The sequence below is a fragment of the Aplidium turbinatum genome, chromosome 2 (genome assembly GCF_918807975.1).
Source record: "Aplidium turbinatum chromosome 2, kaAplTurb1.1, whole genome shotgun sequence".
In the NCBI taxonomy this organism is placed as follows: domain Eukaryota; kingdom Metazoa; phylum Chordata; class Ascidiacea; order Aplousobranchia; family Polyclinidae; genus Aplidium; species Aplidium turbinatum.
In genome coordinates this window covers 37,843,319-37,868,431 of record NC_137473.1, presented here as the reverse complement: position 1 = coordinate 37,868,431, position 25,113 = coordinate 37,843,319, and the positions used below count along the sequence as shown (strand labels likewise).

General features: G+C 37.0%; 2 protein-coding genes and 1 long non-coding RNA gene across 3 annotated transcripts in view; 2 read left to right on the top strand and 1 right to left on the bottom strand.

Moving 5' to 3' along the window:
* The first annotated feature begins 422 nt into the window (after positions 1 to 422).
* On the top strand, positions 423 to 3,825 carry LOC145764509 (histone acetyltransferase KAT2A-like). Its single transcript, XM_082576126.1, has one exon. The coding sequence runs from the start codon at positions 484 to 486 to the stop codon at positions 2,908 to 2,910; it is 2,427 nt and encodes an 808-aa protein (XP_082432252.1). The 5' UTR covers positions 423 to 483; the 3' UTR covers positions 2,911 to 3,825.
* Positions 3,826 to 3,895: 70 nt separating this feature from the next.
* LOC145764914 (sodium/hydrogen exchanger 9-like) overlaps positions 3,896 to 25,113 on the top strand; it is a 34,716-nt gene continuing 13,498 nt past the window's right edge. The window contains exons 1-4 of the mRNA XM_082576611.1: positions 3,896 to 4,043; positions 6,059 to 6,249; positions 6,356 to 6,433; positions 6,944 to 7,020. Of these exons, the coding sequence (XP_082432737.1) occupies positions 3,896 to 4,043; positions 6,059 to 6,249; positions 6,356 to 6,433; positions 6,944 to 7,020 (494 nt within the window). The remainder of the gene's footprint in view (positions 4,044 to 6,058; positions 6,250 to 6,355; positions 6,434 to 6,943; positions 7,021 to 25,113) is intronic.
* LOC145765686 (uncharacterized) lies at positions 16,956 to 18,097 on the bottom strand. Its single transcript, XR_014288605.1, has 4 exons — positions 18,045 to 18,097; positions 17,723 to 17,784; positions 17,412 to 17,578; positions 16,956 to 16,970 (listed from the first exon to the last, which is right to left on the bottom strand). It is a non-coding gene; the product is annotated as an uncharacterized LOC145765686 (long non-coding RNA).

Here is a 25,113-nt window from a genome sequence, read left to right as displayed (position 1 = left end):
ACCAAATCGGGCCATTCCGGCAGTGTATGTGACCTGTCCACGTGCGTACAAAGTATATACTGCCAAAGTAAATGTATGGAAATGTGTTTATTCAATACTCTTCAAGTCATGATAATGCAGTGGAAGACTTCACGCGACAGTGGTAATGTTAGGTGATTTCACACTGCATCAGTAAGGTTCTGCCGATGTTTTAGCACTCAAAATTTCAAGTAAAATACAGCGATTCATCTGATAAAAATGAATCATTTGCGTAAACGCAAAAAAAAATGTGTGCATTTCTGCCAATTTTTTAGTAACCCTCCAGCTGTTCACATCGCAAGAACAATCAGTAAAGTGAGTCGTCCTGGTATTCCACCGTCCCTAATATAAGGCCTATAAGTGCTTTGTAAATATTTTTAATATATCACAGTTGTATATTTTAGACTATCACTTAGACCTATTACTGAAATTAAACTTAAACTCCTTGAGTTGTAATTGTATCAAATGGCAGACAGTTTATCTCAATCAGACTCAAAAGCTGCAAAAGTTTCAAACCGTTCATTTATTCCCAGTGAACTTGCACGTCCTATAAACTTACAGAAGATACAGCAACGAAAAGCACAAGTAAAAAGCTATTCAGATTTAAAGAAACTAGAAAAAATTGGTGGTTATTCATCTTGCAAAGATGAGGGGTGTAAATGCAATGGCTGGAAAAATACAGCTGCTAAAACTCCAGATGTCAAGGACCCCAGTGCAAGCGCAACTTCATTACAAGATCTTTGTCGGGGATGTGGACATTCATTATCAAGTCACGTGAAACATGTAGAAAATATCAATGCAGATGAAATAAACCAGCTTTTGAACATGATTGTTGATGTGGAAAATTTGTTTGTTTGCGTACAAAAAGAGGAAGACACAGACACTAAGCAGGTTTACTTCTATTTATACAAACTGCTTCGTAAGTGTATATTACAAACTACCAAACCTGTCATTGAAGGGCCGCTTGGATCGCCACCGTTTAGTCAGCCTAATATTGGTAAAGCTGTGACAAACTTCATTCTGTATAAGTTTAGTCATTTGCCACAAAAAGAATTTCAAATCATGCATGAACTAGCCAAGACATTTCTTCGTTCTTTAGATCAAGAAACATTAGAAACTCCAGCAATGAGGAAACAGAGAAATCAAATAGATGACTCTCAAGAATACAAAATGAATTATACACGTTGGCTATGCTATTGTAGAGTGCCGAAATTCTGTGAAAGTTTTGCTTGCCATTCAACAGTAGATGTGTTTGGCTTCCAACTGTTAAAATCAATATTTCCTTTACTTCGTCGCCATGTGCTTGATAATTTTAGGAGTGATAAACATCATATTGCAGCTGATAAGCGGGCACTTATTTTGTCTCATTTTCCAAAATTTTTGTCCATGCTTGAGGAGGAATTAAATTCTAGTAACTCCCCAATTTGGGATGTCGATTTTTCTTTGATGCCAGGTCATATGCCTTTACTGTCACCTCGATCCAATGAATCAATCAACGATATGTTCATCACTAGTCCAGGGACCCCAGGAAGTTTTGGGAGTATATTTGGCATCACATCTCCTCTTGGTATTGTTCAGACACCCACAATTGAGCAGAATTCTTCACCTTCATTTGCTTCAGGTGGAATTTCTACTCCAAAAAGTGATAGTTCACGAAAACGACGTGCTGGTGATAGCGTAGGGTATGATGAAGCCAAGAAACAAAGTGTAGCAACAGCATTGGACTTCAGCAATCACTCAGACATATCTTTGGAAGTTATTAATGAAGTGGTTGCAACAGTTGTTGATCCTTCTCAAATGCTTGGACCTGAAGTGACACATTTGTCATCACAGTCGGCTCGTGATGAAGCAGCCAGACAAGAGGAAAGAAGAGGAGTCATAGAGTTCCATGTTGTCGCTAATTCTACAGATGCAACAAAACAAACATTAATTTGGCTTGTTGAAATTCAAAATGTTTTTGCTCGTCAGCTACCCAGAATGCCCCGAGATTATATTGCAAGATTAGTCTTTGATACCAGGCATCGGACACTCGCATTGGTAAAAGAAGCTCATGTAATTGGAGGCATATGTTTTCGCATGTTTCCAACTCAACGTTTTACAGAAATAGTATTTTGTGCAGTTACGTCCAATGAGCAAGTCAAAGGGTATGGAACACACCTAATGAACCACCTCAAAGAATATCATATCAAACAGAATGTTTACCATTTTCTTACGTATGCAGATGAATATGCTATAGGTTATTTTAAAAAGCAGGGTTTTTGCAAAGAAATCAAAGTACCTCGTTCGAGTTATGTTGGGTACATCAAAGATTATGAAGGAGCAACACTGATGGGGTGTGAATTAAATCCTCGAATACCTTACACAGAGTTTAGCAATATTATTCGAAAGCAGAAAGAAATCGTGAAAAAGCTTATTGAAAAGAAACAGCAGCAGGTGAGCCAAGTGTATTCCGGAATGACTTGTTTCAAAGAAGGTGTTAAACAAATTCCTGTTGAAAGTATCCTTGGCATCAAGCATACAGGATGGAAATTGATGAACAACAGAGAACGAAAAGAAATTAATGACACCACAGAGAGCTTACTTAATCCACTTAAATCAATTGTTCAAAGCATGAAAAATCACAGCAGTGCTTGGCCTTTCTTAGAACCTGTAAAGAAATCCGATGTTCCCAATTACTATGATGTCATTAAATCGCCAATGGATCTTAAGACTCTTGGAGAGCAGGTTCGAATGAAGCAGTACTCGGCAAGATCTGCTTTTATAGCAGATGCTCAAAAAATATTTGACAATTGTCGTTTATTTAACTCTGCAGACTCTGACTACTACAAATGCGCAAATGCAATGGAAAATTTTTTTAATAGCAAATTGCGAGATCATGGGCTTTGTAAATAAGACAGACTTTGGACATTTATTCAAAAAATGTTTGTTATCAAAGCCAAAATTTATAATTGTTTTCTGAAATTGTTAGAGATGATGGTCACCACCAACATGAATGTTTTCTCAAACAAACATTTTTAATGACAATTCACAATTTTTCAAGTTTATTTATTGTGAAGTACCGCAATTCACAATTTTTCCAGTTTATTTATTGTGAAGTACCACTACCGATGTGTAAAATCTGTCTATAATTGTCAACACCCCAATGTAAACAGTATTAGCAATGTATTGTATACATATAACTTTAAAATGTTGTTTTGGACAATTTCATCTTATATCAACTATATGACAATCAAGTTTTTCGTACAAACCAATTTTCTCTCGTGTGATTTCACACATGACACTATTTTTGACTTACTAAACATATCAAAAGAAGGTTGTGATCTATTTCTGTGATCTTAAAAGATGATGCTGCAAGTCTATTTCTGTACGTTATTAAATGGCTGTGAACTACAACATTTAAACTGTGTGTAAGCTACTATACGATTGATGATGATCACGATATATCTTGACAACCTGACCACATTTGCGTATATGATGTTACTTATAAATCATAAGTTCATTTGATGTGCATTATGTTTGAAGAGATTTAGTTTTATTCTTTTATCTTGATAATGAGTTGTTTGTAGTGCTGATGCACCACCATTTGAGTTAACAATGCATTTGAAAATTCCAAGATATTGCCTGGTGGCATGGTTATTGGTTATCTGATACAACTCGAAATCCAACAATCGTTCTTATATCCCAGATAATCTTTTAGTCTTTTTACATTGATTCAATGTAAAAAGACCTAGTTTTACTTAGTGGAGTGGAAGGTTAGAAGTAATTTATTGTTATTTTACCTGCCACCTTTTTATAAATTCTTGTTATTGTTTAGCACAAATATGCAAGGATATTGTTGACTAAGTTATTTATAACGTTGAGCTTTGTATATGGAAAAATGCAAACGGCCGAAGAAAAGCAGCGCATGGATAGTGCTAACCTTTTTCTATTTATTGTGCTTTTAATGCTCACTATTTTTACTATATGGATATTCAAACACAAGAGAATTCGTTTTGTACATGAAACAGGTCTTGCTATAGTTTATGGTGAGTTGAGTTCTTTTTTTAGTTTTCATTCATTTTATTGCTAAATGTGTATTTTGTTCATTTTCAGGGTCTGCTACTATTCGGTGAGTCTGATTCGGTGAGTCCGATTTGGTGAGTTCCTAACCTCTAACCCCTAACCCTAAAACGGCAATGATAATTAGGCTACCGTACCCGATAATTTAAAAAAAAATTGAAAAAATCCCCCGTTAAGGGATCGGACTCACCGAATCGGACTCACCAAATCGGACTCACCGAAACGGGCCATTCCGTAATTTTCAATAGTTTGATTTATATATCTAAAAAGATGACAAAGCAAACCAACAAAGGAAGTTCATTAAGATTCATTCATTTTCGCTTTGTCCGCTGAATTTCAATTTTCATTTTTTATTCAAACTAAAATATCAAATTGTTTTTGCACAACATAATAAAAGTGAGACTTGGTAATTTTTCACTAAAACCAATTGTTTTTGTAACGATTTTTTTCACATTTTTAATTATGCCACGTTTGGTCCTCATTTTGCACAATGTCATCGTTGTGATCTCACGAAAACTTAATTCAACTGCTGAATCGTTTTGAGATCACATGTGTCAATCGTAAACACATGAAGCTGTTAAAATTTTCCAATGCAATTTGCCAAAAATCTAGACCTGATGAAACAAACAGATAACAATATTGGATTCAGCATCGAAAAGTACACTCGGAACCATCAACAGTTTAGCAAGTTCCTTAAAATTGACGCAGCACAGTGCTATTTTTGTTCACACTGAGGTCAAGAAAGACATAAATTTTGTTCTGATATCAGAAATTATAGCCAAGAAGTTTTATGTGACGGATTAAAAAGGTCAAAAATGTGTGATTGATATTGAAATTTCTAAAATTTCTTGCCTGCTTTAAGTTTAAGATATGTTTTTGTCTATTAGTCTAGTGAGGTTGGATGATAAAAGCAAAACCAGGCTACTGTCGACTCAGGCAAACCATCTACTGGTGTAGGCATGCACTCATACATAGGCCTACTGGCAAGGCAAACGCACAGTAAGCCTTTTCATCTTCGTTACAATACTACTTTCAATAATAATAGGTTCAAACTGTTTTTTTTTTCAGTCATTTATCGATCATTGACTGATTTTTTAGCAAAATGTCCGAAAAAAAAATAGTCAATTAGGTCAAAATGTCCAAAAAAATTGCAAGGTTGAGTTTCACTGATGAACGTTGAAGAAACGTTTGTCTGTTCTAACTTTTCTCAGATAAAATACTACAACGTTTCTCAGCAAAAATTAATTTTGTAGCTAGTCAGGGCGAAGTGCAAATTTTGGTTTGTGTATCAGCTATTTGAAAGGAAATATTTTCATCAGAAAAAATGACCAAAATAAATAAAAAATGACCAAATTTTTTGAAGTCATTTCGGACAAATGACCGAAAAGTCTCAGCGAAAAAAAAAACAGATTTTAAAAGATCAAGAATCATGGTCTAATTGGGCATAATTATGTTTTCATTTTTGTCTTGTTATGATTTTTTTTTCGTGGTGCGCACAAAATAAAACTTTGGCTAGGCTAGGTTTTATTACAAATGAGGTTATTGGATAACCTAATGGGTAAAACTTCACTTTGTTTGTTCTTATATTTTGTTCGATTACCTCGGCAATTTCCGATGCCAAATTCTTAGGCTGGCAACGCCACTGCGCTTCCCTGAATTATTGCCGTATTCAAAAGAACAATTAATTTTAGTACAAAATATAATCAAACGTTGCGTCATTTATAGATTACGGCATTCCAGCCTTGCCACATTCAGGTCTTCCGTCATTTAGGTCTTCCGTCATTTATGTCTTGCGTCATTCGTGTCTTGTGGCCTAGGGATCACGTCATTCGGACTGCAGCATAAAGTCGTATATCCACCATGTGCATGAAATAATCTTTTTGTTGTGCGAATGTACGTGCATGGTTATCTTAGAGTGGACGCTTTTACCAATTTCTGCTTTCAACATTTTCCACCAGGATAAAATGCGACTTTATTTCAGGTTTAATCATTGGTGCTATCTTCAAATACACAAGCATAGGTAATTCCCATGTCCGCTTTTCCAATCTAACCTGCTTAAAGCAAGGTGAACCACCAGATGTCCTCATCACAAACTACAACTATACCGATTACACCTACAGATTACAGTCGTCTGCATGCAACGAGTCCTTCACTGATCCCGAACTTGAAAAGGTGATTGACTGGTTGCTTATTTGCACTAACATGTCCTATGCATAGCTTCTTTGCATTGGGTTTATTTGTTTGTTTCTTTTATGCATTATCTATTTTTGTATTCCAGGTCACGTTTGATCCTGAGCTTTTCTTCAATATACTTTTGCCTCCAATCATTTTCTATGCTGGTTATAGCTTAAAAAAAGTAAGTAGATTTTCTTAGTTTGTATGAATATAATGTGCTTCTACAAGGTGCTTCGCCGTTTTCTACTCTTTGCTGATTGTGATTAAGCGAGCTAGATGTCAAGGCAAGTCACCGAAGCACCATGTGGCCGTTGTATTATTTTCACCTTCAACTCATGCAGAACTGAACATACATATATGCTACTGTGATTTTACAATTCTCCGAAAAAGGCTGTCTCCGAATAGAGGATTGTGTCCGAAACGAATTCTCCGAATAGTAGCAGATCCCATCCAGTGTACTTCAATATCCGTGTAAAATCGATTGAGCCACAACTCAGCCAAAGTCTTCAGCAGTTTTTGTCAAGTGATACAAATTGGTTTGTCGATTTCAACGACTAGGAGAGCTGTCAAGTTCAAAGGGCGGAGAACTTAATGCAAAAAATAAACGACCGAGGAATTTTTTTCTATTTTAACTACTGTATCAAGCAATTTACAAATATATATATATATACTCTTTTTGTGTGTTTTTCAGCGCCACTTTTTCCGTAATATTGGTTCCATATTAACATTTGCGATTTTTGGGACTGTGATATCAGCTCTTGTAATCGGGTAAGTTAAGCATGAGGATTTACTTTTATGGTCGTTACCACAGTACATATTTTTGGAATCAGGACATCCTATCGTGATCGACTCGACGCAAGACAATTGACCGCAACTGACCTGTTGCAGAGATATTTCGTTTTGCAATATTTTGATTTCAAAAGTCCTGATAATCGGCAACGCTGAAATACTGTAATTCGAACATGAATCTTCAACACAAGTTTTTACCCCACCACAAAGATTTTACGAGCTATCCAATAATAAAGTCTCTTTAAATTAAAGTACAATCAAACTACAATAGATTGTGTTGCTGATGTACATAGCTTGTGTTTTCTTGTTTCGAACATGATGTTTTGGATAACTTTTAGGTCACAGTAAGCATCTAGTGAAAAAAGTAAAATGGTAATTCAATATTGGTAAACAAAGGTATGTATCGGTACAATGTAGGCTACATGGCAAGATGGTATACTGCATTGATGTAAGCAAATTCACTTCAAATAGTTTCGCTTTGAGATGTCTCTACTCGGCCAATTGTCTTGCATCAAGTTGGCCTCGTCAACATGTTGTGTTACATTTTTTTATAAAGGAGTTACTCAATATCGCCAACAAGCACTTTGCTTGTGGAGATAGCCAACTGATTAATTTTGTGCAAGTTAATGGCTGCCTAGTAGACCTCCCCAATCCCCGGACTTTTTTTTGTTTTCATCTATATTGTGACTTTTCTGCATGGGTTTTCAATGCTGATTTCAAAAATATGCATAAAATTTTTTTTCGATCAACGTCTGGGAAGTTATTCGCTGTTGCTTAGCAACAACTTTTTATAAAAATTACAAAAATCTCCTTTAAAACCCCTTTACTTTTAACCTAGTATCCTGATATCTAGATTATCTGAAAGCATTTCTTCTGCTGAAGAATTTAAAAAAAAATTATTAAAATTGGACAATCGGTACCAGAGTTATGACCGTTTAAGTACCCAGATTATGCAGTCACGCATGACTGATTTTTGTTAATTTATTGCCAAATGATACTAGAAAAATGGTGAAAGTTACTGTCAAGGGGTTTTTGGGGGTAAAGAGTTCAAAAAATATATTAAAAAGTGTCTCAGAGCAACAGAAAAAAAGTTATTAAAAAATTGATACGAACAGTCATGCATGAATGATTTTGTCGCAGTCGCTTCATTCCTACAACGAGATGTATTCCTTAGGCACCACAAACGTTAAATGCCTGGAGTCATATACAGTATAACGTGGAACCGATCATCTCAATGTAGCTAATATCTGGGTACCCATTGCACTTGATGTTAGAATACACGCTACATTGCTCGGAAAGAGCTCTGATCAAGTGCAAGATGGTCACAGTCCGCCACAATTTCAATAGCATCTCTTACCCAGCATAACGTAGTCTATGTATCTAAATCATGTGGCAAAAAATGGATTAAGTCAGCTGAACTTAACGACAACCTTCTGTAATGCATTTCAGGTTTCACTATTGATCAGTTAGCATTTTCTACTTGTATCTTGTATGATTATATAACGTATTGTATACACTTCTGCTGTCTGATATTCCGTGTGTATTCATGTATCCATCATGGAGCTGAGGAAGAGTAAAATAAACAATGGTGGTTTGCTTGGTAATTTGCAGCCTTTAAAACATTTTAAGGAAGGACAATTTAGACCAACTACTGGAGATGTTCTTCAGAAATACATATATCATCTTCAATTAAATCCTCGTAATCACCAGAGTGGGAAGCTCGCAGCTTGGGATACAGCAGTATGTCCAGCAAAAGTATGGCAGCCTGCTTGCATTCCACTGATGACAAAACAAAATATCCAAAACAAAATTATTCGTTTGGTTGATGAATCCAAGAAATAAAAACATGACAAAAAGGGATCTGCTGCCTTAATTAAATTTCGAGAAACTCTGACAACAAGATTTATGATATCTGCTAAGAATGTTGAAAATCTTATTAACAAAAACAAAACATTGCTACCAGAAGATAAGGCAGAAGATATACAGTTTCTTAAATTACTTGAAACAAACCAACCAGCATCTCTTGGACCCCTTGATAGAAAGAGGTTGAAACGCTTCACAAATTATGCATTGAAGAGTCGAATAAAGGTAATAAAGTATGATGTAAGTTTATTCCCAGTATGCTTAACAACCCAATGATTTTTAAAGTAACATACCTATTAATGTTTGATACGGATGCATAAACAAGACGTTTTTTACAGATAAATGCAGATTCTCAGCCATCTACCTCAGGACTTAATTTCCTCTCCTCGTCATTTTCCCAATAAATTAAGTCGAATCTGCACTGAGAATCTGCATTTATCTGTAAAAAATGTCTTGTTTATGCATCCATATCAAAAATTAATAGGTACTGTATGTTACTTTAAAAATCATTAGGCTGTTAAAGTAATTTAAGAAACTGTATACCTTCTGCCTTATCTTCTGGTAGCAATGTTTTGTTTTTGTTAATAAGATTTTCAACATTCTTAGCAGGTATCCTAAATCGTGTTGTCAGTGTTTCTCGAAATTTAATTAAGGCAGCAGATCCCTTTTTGTTATGTTTGTATTTCTTGTATTCATCAACCAAACGAATAATTTTGTTTTGGATATTTTGTTTTGTCATCAGTGGAATGCAAGCAGGCTGCCATACTTTTGCTGGACATACTGCTGTATCCCAAGCTGCGAGCTTCCCACTCTGGTGGTTACGAGGATTTAATTGAAGATGATATATGTATTTCTGAAGAACATCTCCAGTAGTTGGTCTAAATTGTCCTTCCTTAAAATGTTTTAAAGGCTGCAAATTACCAAGTAAACCACCATTATGTTTCTCGGCAGCCGATTTGTAGCAAGAATTGACAGCGATAGACACGTGTTTCGCCCATGAAACTGGGCTCATCAGTATCGCACCGTATTCTGCCACAAATTTATTCGACCACCGCTTTACCAGTCAGTTTAACTCTTATCTTTGTGGAAACAAAGAAAGAGCCAACAAAACCAGCAGGCGCCAGGGCAGAGGACATTGTGAAGAAAGGGGCGTTCACCATTGTTTATTTTACTCTTCCTCAGCTCCATGATGGATACATGAATACACACGGAATATTAGACAGTAGAAGTGTATACAATACGCTATATTAATCATACAAGATACAAGTAGAAAATGCTAACTGATCAACAGTGAAACCTAAAATGCATTACAGAAGGTAATCGTTAAGTTCAGCTGACTTAATCCATTTTTTGCCACATGATTTAGATACATAGACTACATTATGCTGGGTGAGAGATGCTATTGAAATTGTGGCGGACTGTGACCATCTTGCACTTGATCAGAGCTCTTTCCGAGCAATGAAGTGTGTATTCTAACATCAAGTGCAATGGGTACCCAGATATTAGCTACATTGAGATGATCGGTTCCACGTTATATTGTATATGACTCCAGGCATTTAACGTTTGTGGTGCCTAAGGAATACATCTCATTGTAGGAATGAAGCGACTGCGACAAAATCATTCATGCATGACTGTTCGTATCAATTTTTTAATAACTTTTTTTCTGTTGCTCTGAGACACTTTTTAATATATTTTTTGAACTCCTTACCCCCAAAAACCCCTTGACAGCAACTTTCACCATTTTTCTAGTATCATTTGGCAATAAATTAACAAAAATCAGTCATGCGTGACTGCATAATCTGGGTACTTAAACGGTCATAACTCTGGTACCGATTGTCCAATTTTAATAATTTTTTTTTTAAATTCTTCAGCAGAAGAAATGCTTTCAGATAATCTAGATATCAGGATACCAGGTTAAAAGTAAAGGGGTTTTAAAGGAGATTTTTGTAATTTTTATGAAAAGTTGTTGCTAAGCAACAGCAAATAACTTCCCAGACGTTGATCGAAAAAAAATTTTATGCATATTTTTGAAATCAGCATTGAAAACCCATGCAGAAAAGTCACAACATAGATGAAAACAAAAAAAAGTCCGGGGATTGGGGAGGTCTACTGCCTAGTTTACAACCTTCTCTATACTTGCTTTGCCTTTACAATGTAGATACCAACGACCTGTTTTAGCCTGATGCTACATGTTCGCTATGGTTATTGCAGTTTGCTTTAGGGTCATTCTTTGTGGAATCATTCAGACCCATGTCACCCATAGTCACAGATTTTCACAAAATTTCACACAGTTGTAGAGGGGTCATTCCATGCCAAGCGTCCTAGACCTATCAGCTTGACCCTCTTCGCTTTTGCTCTAACTTGGTGAAAATGTTATATGACATGATTTAGCCATGCATTACAAATTTTAGCTCAGTATCTCTATTATAGTTTTGGACATACAATGCTTTAAAGTTTTAAGTATATACCCCCTAAACTTTTCCGCCATTTTCAATTAACCAATAACCATATATTTTTCTCCGAAGGTTATATAAAGTTTGTTTTTGATAAAATGATTCACTTTTAGCTATATTACATGATTGCATTGTCAAAATGGAATTAATTTGCAGAATAATGGAGTAATCAAGCCTCAAAGTATATGTATAGGTCTTTTCTTCCCCAAAAACAAATTTTGTGCCTTATTTGGAAGTAAGTAACTTTTTTATGAAAAGTAGGATACCTGTAGTTATTATAATATATTTATCATGTATGCTCTTACCCTACCAGGCAACAACTTCACCAAGTTTGATAAGTAACATTATATTATATATACTTATTAGAAAGTTACAATTGCACATCAAAATATGCACCCTAAGCAAAAAAGCCAATATAACGCCATCTTGTGGTATAAAAATACCCCCGTAAAAAAGTGTTTACAAAATCATCATATCATCATAATCCATCGTCGGTTTGTTCCCCACTAGTGGGGGTGGCCGATTGTTTCCGCGCAGCAATTGTCTTAATCCCTTTTTTCCATTTCACCTGTCCCTTGCATCTTCCTCCTTCAGTCCGACTTTTTTAAACTCATCCTTCACTTGTTGTTTCCCCGTTCTTCTTGGACGACCGCGTTTCCTCTTCCCATCCACCTTTAGATCTGGTGCCTTTCTAAGAAAACTTCCTTCCTCCCTCCTTATCACATGTCCATACCATCTTACTCCATTTGCCCTTGCCAGTTGGTCTATGGTCTCTCTCATCTCTAGCATATCCAACAATTCTTCAGTCCTTTTTTCCCTTCTCGTTTTCACCCCAGACATTGCTCTCACCATTGACTTTTCTGTTCTTCTCAGGATTGCCAGTTCACTCTCTCTCTCAATACCCATGTCTCGCTACCATATAGCATTGCAGGCCGCACACAGCTCCGATATATATACTTTTCCTTTCATCCTTAGTGAAAATTTTCTGCCATGCAACATTTCCCCACATTCCCTGAACTTTGCCCAGCCCAATCTTGCCCTTGTTGTCACCGCTGCTTCACATCCACCACTTTCCATTTATCCGATCACCCAGATAACAGAAGTCTGTCACTGTTTCGATGCCATGGCAGAACTCATCATCATGGCCTTCCACTTCATTCCTTCCTTTACTGCATTTCCCACAAACAAAACACTTCGCCAATCTTTTTGCGGCTCTCTTGACATTAGCACATCTTGCATGTATCCACTTTCCACATTCCTTGCATTGCATTGAATTTCTCATCACTCTCTTGCCACATATTCCACAGGGATCTACTTTGTTCTCAACAACTGTTCCTTCTGCTCCACTCACCATAACTTTTGTTTTTTCAAGATTTACCTTCATACCCTTGGTTCAAATGCTTCTTTCCATTTCTCAAACTTTCTCTCCATTCCCTCCATACCAGGCCTCGAAACAACTTTTTTTTTCCGGCGGCCAAACTAGTCCGACTGAAGCAAGCTGTTCGGCGGCCAATCACAAGCACATGGCGGCCATCGAAACTTCGACATTGCTGTGAACGTTTATTACGAAACAATTGTACCAAAACATGTAAAACGAGAAGCGAAAAATATACTAGAATAGTCTATCACGACCGCACTGTTTGATTTGTTGTGATGTAATAATGCCAAAAGCAGCGATAAAGCGAGCAACAAAATACGCACGTCGCACGCTGTTACAGTAATTCACGTTAAATAATTCACGGGCGGAAAAGTAAGTTAATTTTGGGTTGATTTAACGTTCGAGTCAGCACAGATCAATTTAATTTTCCGGCGGGTTATACTGCGTAACAACAATGCCCAATAAGAAATTTACGTTTGTTTTACATTAATTCGACATCTAGTAACGTTGAATTGTCATAAAATAATGTTAATTGCTCAACCAGGTAGCCTACCGGTAACAAATTGATAGCTCCCTGCGAGAAGATTGCCTCGATTTACGTATACACTAACATAATTTCGGCACAATTGCGATACTGCGAACAGCACAAAGTCTGTTTGATAAAGAACTAGCTGTCAGAATCGGAATCATCAGATGCTGTATCGGAGCACGAGGTTGGACGCTATCACTGGAATCGGACACATCAAGAGGCTCAACGCATGGCTGTAAATCTACACCGTCTTCGCCGTTCGCAATCAAGCGTCCACGTTTTGCGGCTTTCGGGCTTTGATACCAATCTACACGCCTCTTTTTCGTAGAGCTCCATCAGGGTGTTGACTAAGGAACAAATCTATGGCTGTGCTATAACGACTGGGAGGAATGTCTAACCCTAACATTACAAGCGCTCGTGTGGCCTCGGCATTTTTATTGCCGACGCTAATTCCGAAGACTGAATATATCGCATCAATAAACAGTATTGTGATGTCACTTGCATCCTGCTTATCGTCAGACATCAGCTGCTTGGTCAATCAATAATGTTAACAATTCAAGCATAGACATTAGACAGTGTGTATTGTGATTTATTGGGTGCTTTGACTGCTTTCTAATCCTTTGTGATTATAAGTGACAAAGTACTTTATTCACAAGGGCGCTTGCGTAAAATTTTCTCGGAACTTCATGGCGGACAAATGCGGCCGACGGAAGGGCGAGACCCGGCGGACAAAATGTCGGTTTTTGTAGGTTAATCGCAGCCATGGCCGCGATGGCCACCTTCAGTTTCGAGGCTTGCTCCATACTATTACTTGTCAAGACCAGGTCGTCTGCATACAAAATTTTACTCAATAAGCCCTCCCTCACTCCTTCAAAATAATCTTTTTAACCATTTGAAGAACAATACCTAAGGAACTTGTGTATTTTTTTACCAAAAATAAACTTTATATTATATAACCTTCGGAGCAAATAATATGGTTAATTGAAAATTGTTCAAAAAACCAAATGCTTAAAAGTTTAGGGGGTACCTTAAACTTTAAAGTATCATATTTCCAGAACTACAATAGATATGGAGCTAAAATTTGTAATGCATGGCTAAATCATGCCAAACAACATTTTCACCAAGTTCGAGCAAAATCAAAGAGGGTCAAACTGGGATCTTTATGATTTTCAGGACTTTTGGCATGAAATGACCCAGAGCTTAATTTTTTACCAACAAATATTAATTGAGAAAAATTGAGTCCGTACTTTTTAAGTTATGACCCCTTGAAAATGGTTGTCGTCGTCATTTGTATGAAGATTCTCAATAAAAAATTTAAAAATTGTTACCACAGACGAAGTTTTCATTTTATATCATAAATAATAATAATATATATATGAAATTTGATCAACTTGTTGCTAGTGCTTCAATCATAATTGTTGTGTGCAAATTTCAAGAAACTTTTGTCATGGTTGAGTGATTTGCTACACACTTTTTTAAGTCTGCGTATACGTAATCACTCATCCGTGATGCAACTTTGGCCGATTATGACAAAAATGGCTATTGGCATTTTTCGTGTAAGTTATCATATGAAAGGTTTTGACATACTCTTTTCAATGATACAAAGAAAGTAATGTGTATATATTTGAGATTATAACAATAAAACAGCCTAAGTAAAAACGTTCTGCTTTATTTTGAATGCAGTTCTTACATTTAAATATCACGAATAGCAATTATCTTGAAACATTAAATGTATTAGAATAGTACCATACTGGTAATCCAATTTTTACTAACTACTTTGTTGTTTACTGTTGTCAAATGACTTACTTTTAACTTAAATCGAGCACTGGGACATTACTTACTTGCAAACAGAGGTGGGCAGTAGCGCGCTACTTTTTTGGTAAAAGTAGCGGTAGCGGCGCTACTTTTTAGTTGCAGTAATGGCGCTATTTTTATTCTAAAGTAGCGGGAGAGGCACTACTTTTTTTCAGTTGCACTCCCGCTACCACTACTTTTTAATTTAAATTTAAAAAAAATGCTTGTTTTTGCAATACTGGCGTGGTCAAGCAGCTATATAATCGGCTTGGTTGCAAAGTTTCGGTCTTTTCTAGCTGACGTCAACTTCTTCAGCGAATATCTCCGTGTGATGAAGCCTATCTGCCAGGCTTTAGACATTCTTCAGGGCGAGTCCAAGGCATATTAGGCTATGGAGTCTTGCTTCCAACCATCACAATTTGTGGGAAGAAGTTGACCGAGATCATTGATCTTGTGACCTGTGAGGAGTTGAAAGTGAAAGTCCTTGAAGGGGTGAAGAAACGATTCAACAAATGCTTCAACAACATGAAATGCGTTATGGCATCATGTCTTCATCTCTCCTTCAAGACGTCGTGGCTACAATTTCTGCACTACGTTTCCACGGATGATGCTGACGCACTGCGAGAAAAAGTCGAGACAGATGTAATTCGACTGTTGCGGGAGACATCAAGCCTGGTTGATACCGAGAAGAATGACACCAACACCAGTCATGACTTCGAGGATGTATTTTTGGAGTGTTTGCGCCATCCCGTGAAACGTCGGTGCAGAAGGAAGCAACAAGGGCTTAGAGCAAAAACGAGATATGTCAAAAATCGCACTTTTGAGAAAATGAAGGTTAAAGTATATCGTTGTACCCTGCTCTTGGCATTATACCAAATTTCATGGTTATGTGTCAGTTCCTAATGGTTGTTGAAGTGTGCCAGTACAGTTTATTTTTGTTTGAAAATAAGTTGCGTGTCTTTACTTTGCGCAAGAAATGACATACCACCTTTTTGCACAACAATTTATTCAAATGAAAGGAGATATGTCACACTCAAGATCAAGATTTCAAGAACAAAGCAAAGAGACAATTTATTTCTTGCTTAAACTGTTTTAAAAAAGTTCGTTTAAGTTGTTTGGATCTTGTACGGCCATCCTATTCTTCAAGTTTTTCTGCATCACGTTCACTGTTAAAAAATTTTACTGTCCTTTGGACAGGCAGCAAAATAACTTCCTACGTAGTAATTTTATTTACTGTAATGGAAGTATTTTTACTTCCGTTGACAGTCATATTTTTAATGTTTCTGATCAGTAAAAATACTGCTCTGGATAGTCATTTTTTAAATGTTTCTGATCAGTAAAATTACTGCTCTGGATAGTCATTTTTTAAATGTTTCTGATCAGTAAAATTACTGGTCTGGATAGTCATTTTATAAATGTTTCTGATCAGTAGAATTACTGCTCCGGATAGTCATTTTTTAAATGTTTCTGATCAGTAAAATTACTGCTCTGGACAGGCAGCAAAATAACTTCCCGAATAGTTTTTGTGACAAACGGCATTATGAGAGTAAAATAACTTTCTCTACAAGTAAATATTACACACGTGCATTTGCAGATATAAATTTATTGTGTACAGCAGACCTCACTGGCGACAATGTTTCACAATATATTTCTCAAGATGTTACAAGTATAGCTATTTGTTTGATGTTTCACGAACACGTGAATTCGCTTTTTTAACTGCAGAGTTCAGCCGAGGCTATATTTCGGCGAAACATGAAGCAGCAGCGACTGAACAGTGAATTTCTTGACTTGCTTCAATCTTCATAACAAACATCCCTGCCGAAGCATGACCTCGTTGCACAGTCGGAGTACTTTAGGGTGCACATCCCACTTTTTCTTGTCATGACGGATGACCCCAATGTGAGCAAAGTATCTGAGGAAACAACACAAGTTATATCAGTGGATCTTTTCAAATTTGACCGTGATATTTAGCAATGTTTGTAACTACACCACAATACCATCGTGTAGTGAAACCTTCAAATTGATCAGAATGCGTTGTCACTTCCACAAACCTTAGAATAATCGTCATCCTCTGGAGTTGTGGCTTGGAACTTGCGTACATAACTAGTATTAACAGTTTAACACCTCTAATAATCAGTCTGGATGGCTGAGTGGTCTAAGACGCAATCCCTCCGGTAATGGGTGCAGTTCTTACTAGCTGCAGTAGAGAGACACTGTCAAGAACTTCGTGGATTTGAATCCCACTCCAGACCAGCTTGTCACTGGTATGAATGACTTTGTGAAGGAGGGAGTTCCATTATTGTTATTCCTTAGCTCATACATAAACAATTAAACACATTACAGGTTTACATACCTCTGTATAAACTCCAGACTTGCAGCTGCACTATCTGGATATGACATTGCAAAGACGTAATATGAGCAGAAGAAGTAAGCCAGCGCTACAAAAAAACGACTTGGTTTCCATTGCAAGGTTGCCTTCGATGAATACGAGAAACTTCACTGCACTGGCAAGAGTGGGCCCTGCAGATGCAATGAGGCACAAATGAAACTACGAAGACTGAAATTAGTGCATATTTACATTTACCAACTTCATATTTAGGTGAGCAATTCAAAAGTTCACTTGTACATCAGTCAAAATTGTACAAACGCTCATTCACAACTTACCAAAACACACAATTATTGGATGCTGGTACACGAGTTTCTTCAAACTGGGAGATAGCTGAATCCTACAAATTGAATTTAACATTTTTAAGATATTGAAAATAATACAAACATTGTCAAACACTCATATAGCAGCACTCTTATCGCTAAGAAGGCAATGAAATAGAATTTATTAGCAGAAGTAGCATGGTGTTCATATCACACAAGTTATATATAAGCTATAGCCTAAATTTGCAAAGTATGTATCAGATGTTCTTCCGGGAATGGGAAGGTTGGGTATTAAAAAATCTGTGTTTGCAAGTAAATAATAATAGATGTACGTTACCTCAAAGCATTGATAAATCGCTGCGCAATCTTCTTTAAAATATGTTGTATCATAATCAGTTCCACTAATCCCACTGAGATGGCAAGTTGTCTCCCAGCCGCCAGTTGTCTCCCGGCACATCATAAATGCACAAGGATAATATCCAAGTATCAAGTTATTCAATGAAATGAAATACAACACATGCTCAGGAAAGCATGAAAAAACCTAAATTGGTTTAAAACATGTATTATGAGACGTTGTCACGAATAATACCGGTAATAAGTACTGGTCCTCTTCCTGTAGCCTAATGGGGATTTTTCCTTCTTGATCTTTGGCCAGGGCTGAGAGTCTATCGTTTACCACCCTGGACCTGCTGCTCAAATTATTCATGCTGGTCACACACGAAAGATCAGCCTACCACAAGTTTTATCACCACAGCTGGATAAACCACTCAATTATTTAGTTCTCACTTTTTAACAGTCCTGGGCATTGACTAGGCCTATAAACTGCAACTGACGACAGAGGTTTCACTCTGAGATAAAATGGAGTTGCATCTCAAATGCCGTTACTCCCTGGCTACTCATGGGCAAGGCGTAGCACCAGATATGGCAGATATACTCTCTAGCTAGGGTCACAGCTTGTTTTTTTAAAACTGTGTACTTTGTGTAGTAATATTTTCTCATTTTGAAGACAGTTGCAGCAGCCATGCCTAGTAATCTTTTGGCAGTGGCTATTTGACCGGCGCCGGTCTTTGAATCTGAAACACTATTTGACCGGTCATGACATCACTATACAGGCAACTTTTTCTTTTTCTCTTACAAAGCAAAAGACGAAAAGCGCGTATATAAGTTCTAAATTCGACAATTTTATTCAACTTGATCCGTGATGCGTGCGATACTTCACCGACTCCTATTCTAGAGGGAATGAGTTCGATACTACCCGGAAGCATTCTTGTTTTTTTAAACTAAATTTTGACCCAAAGTGCATTTTGTAGTCAATTTTTAATTTGAGTTGCATTACATTTACATATCATTACCATTTTTTTAAAAGAAGCATTGTACGGTATATAACTAACTTGTTGAGAGCAAAAGTGTAATGCTTCGTTTGGCACACACGGTCACATCAATCAATCATTTTATTTTTGTCATTAACGCGTCCGGAAAGAAAAAGATATTAACTACAAAAATCGATATAGACCTACCAGCACGTTAATGAACGAGAAAAGGTGGCAAAACCTTGAAAGGTTTAAAATGTGCCTGAATGAAAAATTATGTAGTAGGCTACGGTACTATATATCAGTAGTTAGCACGGCCACAAACGGAAAATTACCCAGAGAAATTCTCAAATTCCAGCAAATTAAAAAAACTCTAACTTTATTACTCACATTTGAAAAGACATAAGAAATTGGGCTGTAGGCAACTGAAATTAAAAATTGACTACAAAAATGCACTTCGGGTCAAAATTTAGTTAAACAAAAAAGAACGCTTCCGGGTAGTATCAAACTCATTCCCTCTAGAATAGAAGCCGGTGAAGTATCGCACGCACCACGTATCGAGTTGAATAAACTTGTCGAATTTAGAAATTATATACGCGCTTCTCGTCTTTTGCTTTGAAAGAGAAAAAGGTGCCTGTATAGTGATGTCATGACCGGTCAAATAGTGTTTCAGATTCAAAGACCGGCGCCGGTTAAATAGCCACTGCCTAATCTTTTTATAGTACGGGTACGATTCCAACACTGGATCTTCCAATCCAGAGTCCGAATGCTAGAAGCTACTACAACAGAGCTCGACTACTTCAACATTGTGTGTTCAGTAGGCTACAATACTGGTATACCGGGAAGATGTGTTAGGTAGTTCTTCACATTGACTCAGGGGTGCACCGGTGCAGTGGTTAGAAAATTGTAGGGAGGGGGCAGAGCCTCACTGCATTGACTGACAGACCGACCTGCCTGATCTAAGTCATTGTTGTTCAGTGCATATTGCTTAACTATGTAATTTCGTAGCAGTTTAATGCAGTTAACTTACTAAAAGCATCGAAATAAATTAATTTCAATGGTACGCTATTGTTCTCATTTGTCCATGGTAAACATAAAAAAATCAGCAAAGATACCATTCGTAGGATTAAACTTGTTACCTGTTCAGTGATACAGGTTTAACGATGCTACTTTTGCTATTGACACGCTTCCTCTGTCTATCTGAAACTTATGACTGCAACAAAACCAGCTGTAACTAAGTTATTGCACTATTCCTGCAACCATGCTTGATGCTTGCATCCTTGCACATGCTCAGTTGTCAGACTCAGTGTTGCCAGATGCTTAGCACCAAAAAGTAAATAAAATTTCACCAGATATGTAAAACATCCTAAATAAAACAATTTCGCCTAAAAATACAAATATTTTTTAAGACATAAGACACTGCCGTCACGCATGCGCAAACCTCTTGCAAAACGTTTTCTATACGAGCGGGGATTTTTCGCTTAAAAGTTTAAAAAAACTTTCTTGAAAAAAATAGATTGGGGGAAAATTTCACTAGATTTCACCAAAAAGTTTTCTGGTCCCAAAGTCAAAAATTTTGGCATCAAAGGCCTCTAAAATTGAATTTCACCAGAACTTTTTTAAATTTGTTATCCTATTTCCCCATCTGGCAACGCTAATCAGACTGCAAATTTTGAGCGGGAAGGCGGGAAATTGAGCGCGGACCAGGATAACATTCGCCAGCCCATTGGCTGACGACTGATAAGTGATAATAATTCTCGGGTTTTAGTCAGAGAGTCGAACCGTTTGACTATAAAACTCGGGTTCGGGTTCAGTTCGACTCTCTAGTACTTTCAGTGCATTTTTAAGGAACCAATATTACAAACAATTAAAACATTTTTGTTGGAAGCCCGTGAGTTCGGATCTCTAGCAAACTTTCCTTCCAGTCATGATTGTTTCAATTAACCCACGAACTCTATATTGCTGGCCAAGGTAGCCTATACCAGATATCAAAACAGAAAAGCATGACATAACGTAGCATCCCACTGTTTCGAGAATGTGCTGGTGTGACCGTAAATATGTTGACCGGAAAAAAGGTTGACGTTTCGGAGAAGTGCTAAATATATTGCTGCACAGGAGTATAGTAGCCTAATCGGACTAAAATAACGGTGTTAATAAAATGTTACTGCCCATGTAGCCTACCGTACCTATAGTTCAATTACTGCCAATGCAAGTTAAAAAAAAACTATAAAAAGTCAGTAAAATTTTACTATTTTTGTCAGTAAAATTGCAAAACACTTTCACAGACCAGTAAATTCACTTCCAAAAAAGAAGTGAAATCATCTACTACGAAAAGAAGTAAAATTTAAAACTGCTCAATCAGTGATTCTACTATATTTGGAGTAAAAAAACGTCTTTGTCTAGTAAATATACCACAAAATGGCCAGTAATTTCAAGTACTGTAACAAGATAGTAATATTCTACTGCTCTTTTGACAGTAAAATTACGAAAATTTTTAACAGTGTTGTACGAGACGCTGGTGAAGCCAGTGATATTGGTGTCAAACATATATCTTTTTTGCGCTGAAATGATAAAAAAATTATGTGACATATCCCCTTTTTCCTTCGCCTATCTCCTTCATTTCTCAAGATACACATACGGCCTTTTTACACAAGACGCGCAGCAGGCTCATGAACTTCCTGACGTGCCTAACTCAAATTTGGAAAAAATTGACATACCTCCCTTTTGCACTAAGCCCTTGGAAGAGATGTGCTTAAGTGAAAGCGGACAGGACTTAGTGACTCTCATTTTAAAATGCTCGTGTTTTTGAAAGATGCGTAACAATAAATTTCCCTTAGAATGTTTTTCTATAACGATGTCAAAATGACAGCGTAAACGAATGATAACATTCGTTTTCAAGGTCATTTTTGCATCACTATAGGGACTTGAGTGTTTCCTAGTGTCATTTTAGAGGGTCTGCTACTATTCGGCGAGTCCAACTCGGCTAGTCCGATTCGGCGAGTGTCCTATACGGCAAGAGCCCTTTTCGGCGAGTTCCCTATTCGGCGAGTTCCCTATTCGGCGATTTTTTGAATTTTTTTTTTAAATTATCTGGTACCGTAGCCTAATTATCATTGCCGCTTTTACATCGTTTTAACGACGCTAAACGTTAAAATAAGATCCTAACCACAACCCTAACATCTTACCCCTAACCCCAAACCTCTAACCCTAACATCTTAACCCTACCCTCTAACCCCTAACCCTAAAACGGCAATGATAATTAGGCTACGGTACCCAATAATTTAAAAAAAAAATCAAAAAATCGCCGAATAGGGCACTCGCCGAATCGAACTAGCCAAGTTGGACTCACCGAAATGGGCCATTCCGCATTTTAGACAATAGTAGCGGAAAAAGTAGCGGTAGCGCGCGCTGCTTTGGCCCGAGTAGCGGTAGCGGGTAGCGCGCTACTTTTGTAAATTGGTAGCGGTAGCGCGCGCTACTTTGGCCCAAGTAGCGGTAGCGGGTAGCGCGCTACTTTAAAAGTAGCGGGTGCCCACTGCCCACCTCTGCTTGCAAACCTGTGCACATAATTTTTGCATCAGATTCCAGAGGTTTAACAATAATTAAAGAGAAAATTAAAACAATTAACATTTTTTGTAGCAAATCATAGTGTGTTGATGTATTCTTAGGTAGTCTACATTTTATCGACTCTAAATGTTATCTAACGTATGTTTCTGTGTGTTTCTTTGCTAAACCATGGCTCAACTAATTTACAACATCTTATATTTGACTATGCTGCATTGACCAACAGTCCGTCTGTCAACGCTGCTCAATGGTAATTATGTTTTGTTTAGTCGCAAAACTACAACATTCAGTAGACCCAAAAAGATAAAACGGTAGGCTGTAAGAGAATAACATAAGAAGTGTAGTTGACTGCCAGTCGCCAGACATACGTGAAGAAATAAAAGGTGAGATAAAAATGAATGAAATCAAAAGATGATTTGGAAGAGTGACGTAGGTAAAGTTGTAGAAGAAAGACTGCAACAATCAATCAAATTTATTCTCCATCCAGCAGACACAGCTTAAACACCAGCCATGACGAAATTAATAATTATATACTGCATCATGGCTAGTGGAAATGCGGCCTGATTTGTCACATTTTGCAGATTTTGATTACCGCTTTCTGAGATGTTTTTACTTTTTTTTGTCTCTTGATGATATAAGAGCTTTTTGTTGCCTTGGGAAAGCAGTAACAAATGAGAAAAAGTGAGTTGAAAAACGCTCAATCAGACTGTTATTAAAAAATTAACAGTCTGACCAAAATCTTCGAAATCGAATTGTCTTTGTTTTTCAACATCTGAGGATGTTAAAACCTATTGCATCATCTGGGGAAGCAAAAGTATACTTTTTAGAAAAATTCATTTAAACATTCGCCCCAAAGTTAGCAAAATCTGAAAATTTCTGCAAAATGTGACAAATCAGGTCGTATCTTTAGGTAGCCATGACTGCATGAAAAGAAGGCAGCAATTACAAGGGTCATGCGATAATCACAAATGTTGCATGAACATTTCAGGTGGCACATACTATTTCAGGTAAGATTGTTTCCAATTAGTAGAAAGTTGTATCAGCAATGTAGAAAGATTGCAGCATTGGTCTGTATACAACGGCGATATGTCATGATTATGTGGATAATTGTAGATTTATTTCAGCAGACACGCTTTGTGTCCGTGACAAACAACTTCCCGATAGTTGGTTAAGCGCCCGAATTGCACGAAAAAAAAAACGGCAAGCTCATGGCAATCTATTGGAAATATATCATACAGACTATGCCAATGTGCAAGCTTTTAATTTCACTGTAAGGCCAATCTGCTGAGGTTAATAGCAGTTACATCCGCTAGTATAATTTGCTACTACTGTGGGCTGAGTAGCCTAATCGTATTATATATTTTTTTAATACTTTGTGTAGCGTAAACAAATACTTTGTGTAACCCCCGGAATGGCCCGTTTCGGCGAGTTTCCTATTCGGCGATTTTTTGAAAATCCAACGACGCCATATGTTTGTTTAGAGAATTTTGTGTTTTATTCCACAATATCGTTTCTTTTGCATTCCGACAAAGAAAAATAAATTAAAATAAAATTTAACGAAAAATGGTTGAACTATTAAATTAAAATGTTTGCTCACATAAAATTGACATGTATCCTCCTACGTCATCCACCTTCTTTGCGTCATGTTTATGTCATTCGTCATGTCATTCATTTTTTAAATAAGCTATTTGTTGATTTTATATGATATTTCAAATATATTTTACATCAAAACAACCTTTTTCACAAAAAGATGCTGTAACTCAAAACAGTCAAAGAATTTTTGATGTCAACAAAACTTTTGAATGTACAAAGGCAATTGCATCGTTTTATTGTCGCCAGACGTTGAAATCGTGTACAAAATGGAACTTTTGCTGACCAGGTATAGGCTGTACCTGAGAAACATTATAATCCTCTTTTTAAATATTTTACTAGATTTAGTAACATGCTGAATATCCAAAAAGCGTTTGACAACGCTGGCACCGTAACAAAAAAGATTTGTCATTTTTAAGTAAATCCAGGAGTTTTGAAGTGATTCCAGATTTAGTGCTCACATTTTGGCAATTTGGTTTGTCAAAACTAATGTATCTAAAGACTACATAAACTTACGAACAAAGTGCTCAAAATTTGTTTAAAAATTTACATTCCATTTACATGCTGATAATTTTTTTGCATGATAGCTTTGGTGCTATTGTTCTTGTACGCGTATTTTCATAAATCAGTTATGCATACTTGTTGCTTACAATGATGTTCGTATGATAGGCAACGTGACTAGCCGCGTCATGAATGTGACAGCTAGTATATTCAAGTACAGAGGTCACCAAACTACGGCCCGCAACCGGCCCGCGAACTGATTTCATCCGGCCCGCCACGTGCTGCGGAAGTTACCAAACTTTTTGTAAAGGACTGATGTTGCTGTTGAGCTACACGCAATCTGTTAATGATTTTTCCATGTTGTTTTTACATGTTGGTGTTCTGTTTTTACCATTAGGCCACCACAAATGGGGACAGCCTAGGCCAAATTTGGAAAGATGT